Source organism: Falco punctatus, assembly GCF_963210335.1.
Source record: "Falco punctatus genome assembly, chromosome: 6".
In the NCBI taxonomy this organism is placed as follows: Eukaryota; Metazoa; Chordata; class Aves; order Falconiformes; family Falconidae; genus Falco; species Falco punctatus.
The window spans coordinates 3,771,651-3,775,272 of NC_137585.1; the positions used below are offsets into that span (position 1 = coordinate 3,771,651).

The following is a 3,622-nucleotide window of genomic DNA, read 5'->3' on the forward strand; positions in this document are numbered from 1 at the left end:
GTAAGCAGCCTTAACAATATACTATACCCCTTTTCCAGGTAGCACGGGCATGGCTTTATGAAATGGGGGGGGGGGGGGGGGGGGGGGGGGGGAATAGAAAGAAAGAAAGAAAGGAGGGGGGGGAAAAAGCCTCTTTCCGGCTCAGCTCGCCAAAACCCACCGGATGGATAAACCTCAAACAAACGGGAAAATTCAACACACACCGGAGAGAAACCTTTAAGCAACTTTCTCCAGGAACCACCTCTGTAATTGCCCGTTTTCCTCCAGGCTCCCTGCAAACCCTCCCTCCGTTCGTGCCCCTCCGCACCCCCCCTCGCCGGCATCACAGCGGAAAGGGGCTTCTAAACCTGCCCCGTTCCTGGGTTTGTTGCAGAGGTCGCGGGTACCTAGCCGCGCTGCCCGGGTTTATCCCTGCCCCTGCCTTGTGGGCCTGATGAACGCTCCCGATTAAATCTAGGAAAGGAAACGTTTCCGATGGCGCTGGCGAGCGGCGGCCCCTTCCCAGGGCAGCCACACTCCCCTCTCCCCCTCCCCAGGCCTTTCCCCCGGCAGCGCCGAGCCCGACACGCGTGTCCGCGGCTCCCCCCGTGGGGAGGGTCTTGGCTCCAGCCCTGCCGGGACCTGTCCCCCTGCCCGCCGCTTAATGGCTCGGCATCATCACTGTAACTATTACTATTAGTATTATTATTATCGTTGCTTTAAATTTATTTTTCCCAACCGGACCTCAGATCCGAGCGGATCCCGGAAACTTTACGTGGAAATACCTGGCAATCTGACCCGGGGGGAAGGGAAGGGGGCTGCCTCCTCCCTCGGGCTGGCTCCCCAGCTCGCTCGACACCCCAGCCGTGCACACGCAGTTTGCGCCCAAGGTTATTCACTACTTGCCTGATGTATTGTTTTATTACATGCCGGCATGTCCGCGGCCGCGCTCGGATTTGTATTGCTGTCTACATGACAGATGGTGCTCTGTGAGGCCGCAAGAAGATACGATTCAATTTTCTTTTGAAAGGCACGTCCGCATTTATTTATTTAGTTAGCCTCCCCCCTCCCCCCCCCCGGCCCAGCCCCCCCCCCCCCCCCCCCCCCTTTTTCGCGCAGGGAGGGGAGAGGAGGGAAAATTTAAAGGAATTGGAAAAGTTCGGCCGCTGCTTTGGGGTTTTGTTTCTCTTTGAATCCCACGCTTAAAAAAACGGAGATTCTTGAAACATCCCCTTTCGGTAGCTGGCGAATCGCTATCCGCACAATTAGCAGAGGGAAGGGGGGGGGGGGGGGAGAAAAAAAAAACAGGGGAAAAAAAAAAAAAGAGAAAACAGAAGGAGCGCAAAGAAAACAGCGGGGGAAAAGCCCAGCAGGTACATCAGATCCGAAGTTTTGATTGGGAAAATAAATTTCCCCACTGGCCTTGTTACGTTTGGGTAGCCTGGAGCTGTATATTTAAAGGCATCATGTCTGTATATTTAATAATATCATGCCTGTATGTTTAAAAGCATCACGCCTGTAGCCCGGATCCCATTGAGCGTTACGGAAAGAGAAACGGTTAAGCAGAGATTGGCAGGGGGGGAAAGACGGTATTAAAATTGGGATTAAAAGCAAATAGATCGACCTAATACCGAGCCACTGGATATTAGCTTGGTTGGAAAAATATATGTATCTATATATTATTTTATTGCTTTCCCGGCCTGTTGGTACACCCAAGCAAGCACGGGGAATAATGGGAGGAAGGGTGTTCCGCCGGAGCTGCTGTCAAGCGCTGGCAGCAGGACGGTGGATGCCGGGGCACCCTCCGGCCCGGCGCCGCTCCCACCGGCGCTGCCCGGCGCGGCTCCCCCGGTCGGGCGGAGCGGGGCTGCGGCAGCCGCCGGCGGCAGGGACCGGGCACCCACGCGTCCCCCCTCCCCGCCCGCGACCCCTGCCCCCGCCACCCTCCCGGTGCCGGGGCGCTGACCCGTTCTCTCTGCTTCTGTCCCGGGAAGGCTCCTCCGCCCCCTCCAAGATGATGCTGAGCCCGGACCAAGCCGCCGACTCCGACCACCCCTCGTCGGCGCCCTCCGACCCGGAGTCGCTGGGCGGCGCGGACCCCCAGGCGCTCAGCTGCTGCGTTTCCGACCCGGAGCCGGCCGAGGGCGGCGGCGGCGAGGGCCGGGGCGGCGGCGGCGGCGGCGGCGGCGGGGAGGGCCGGGGCGGGGGGCGGCCCGGGCTGCACCCGCCGCCGCTCAGCCGGGAGGAGAAGCGGCGGCGCCGCCGCGCCACGGCCAAGTACCGCTCGGCCCACGCCACGCGTGAGCGCATCCGCGTGGAGGCCTTCAACCTGGCCTTCGCCGAGCTGCGCAAGCTGCTGCCCACGCTGCCCCCCGACAAGAAGCTCTCCAAGATCGAGATCCTGCGCCTCGCCATCTGCTACATCTCCTATCTCAACCACGTCCTGGACGTGTAGCCGGGCCGACGGACCCCCGGACCCCCCGCGCCCCCCGGCGCTGCCCCCACTCCCCCCCTCCCCCCCCCCCCCCCTCCCCCCGGGAGCCCCGTTTTTCGGAGCGACGCGTAAAACCGGATCGTCTCTTCAGGCTGTCAAGTGCCCCTTTATATATATATCCAAAAACATCTACTTGTGACCTTAAACGTGTGACCCATGGGTGCAGTTAAAAATAACTATTTTTTATTTATGGTAGAAGGAGTCGACAATTTATTTTTTTCAAGATTTATTTATTTTTCAGAGTGGCGGCGATTTTACTTTGGATACTTTGTGCCAATTGGTTTCTATAGTCGGGTGTTTACACTTTCTCCTGTGGAATATTACGTTTAACTTTATGAGTGTTCGTTGGGATCGAGACAGTGTTCCTTTTCCTTTTTCTTATTTTAATTTATTTTCCCCTCCTATTATATTGCACTTGTGTACGACAAACCTCCCCTTCCTCCCTGTTTATAAGTATATTTTATATATATCAAGGCATTCGTTCTCGACCTTTTTTCTTTTTTTTCTCGTGTGGGATCGACAACCACTAGCACTTAACTAGGAGAGTTTTTTTAAAACTTGTTGTTATTCTGATCTATAGTTACGTCTGAAAAGTACTTTGCAAATCGTTTATAAGGGAAGTAGTTTCTTTGTGGGTGTATATGTGCGTGTGTGTATACATGCATGTGTGTGGGAGTGAGCGTGGGCGTGTATGTGTGTGGTATATTTTTAGGAAAGGAAATTTTTCCTAAAAAAGAAAAAAAAAAAAAAAGAAAGAAAAGTAAATCCAGGACTGCTTTCCTTTGTGACAACCAAAAAAATTCTATAACCTGAAAATATTTCATGTTCTTTGCTGTGAATCTCTTAAAACAAGAAGCGCATTCTAGGGACGAAAGAGAAGAAGAAAAAACCACATCTGCTATCCAAAGATTTTAGTCTTTTTCAGGGTTTTTTTGTGTGTCTCTGTTGCTTTATATAATGCAATATTTTGTAGTGAAAATAGATAAATCTGGTTTCTATCTGATGCGTTTTTCATATCTCTCATGAATGGTGAGCTGTTTTGCATATAAATAAAAGTATCAAATAAAAGCTGTTTTTTCCTAATTATTTTTCCCTGTTGGTCTTTCTGTAAGATGGAGATGCGGTGCCCTTACGAATAAGGATTGCAAA

At 53.2% G+C, this 3,622-nt stretch overlaps 1 protein-coding gene across 2 annotated transcripts in view; it reads left to right on the top strand.

Moving 5' to 3' along the window:
* Nucleotides 1-2,509, top strand: part of NHLH2 (nescient helix-loop-helix 2) — a 28,495-nt gene extending 25,986 nt beyond the window's left edge. For both annotated transcript variants that reach the window (XM_080392556.1, XM_080392557.1), the window contains one exon: nucleotides 1,974-2,509. In XM_080392556.1, coding sequence (XP_080248682.1) covers nucleotides 1,994-2,434 — 441 coding nt within the window. In that variant the 5' untranslated portion in view covers nucleotides 1,974-1,993 and the 3' untranslated portion in view covers nucleotides 2,435-2,509. The remainder of the gene's footprint in view (nucleotides 1-1,973) is intronic.
* The last annotated feature ends 1,113 nt before the right edge of the window (nucleotides 2,510-3,622 follow it).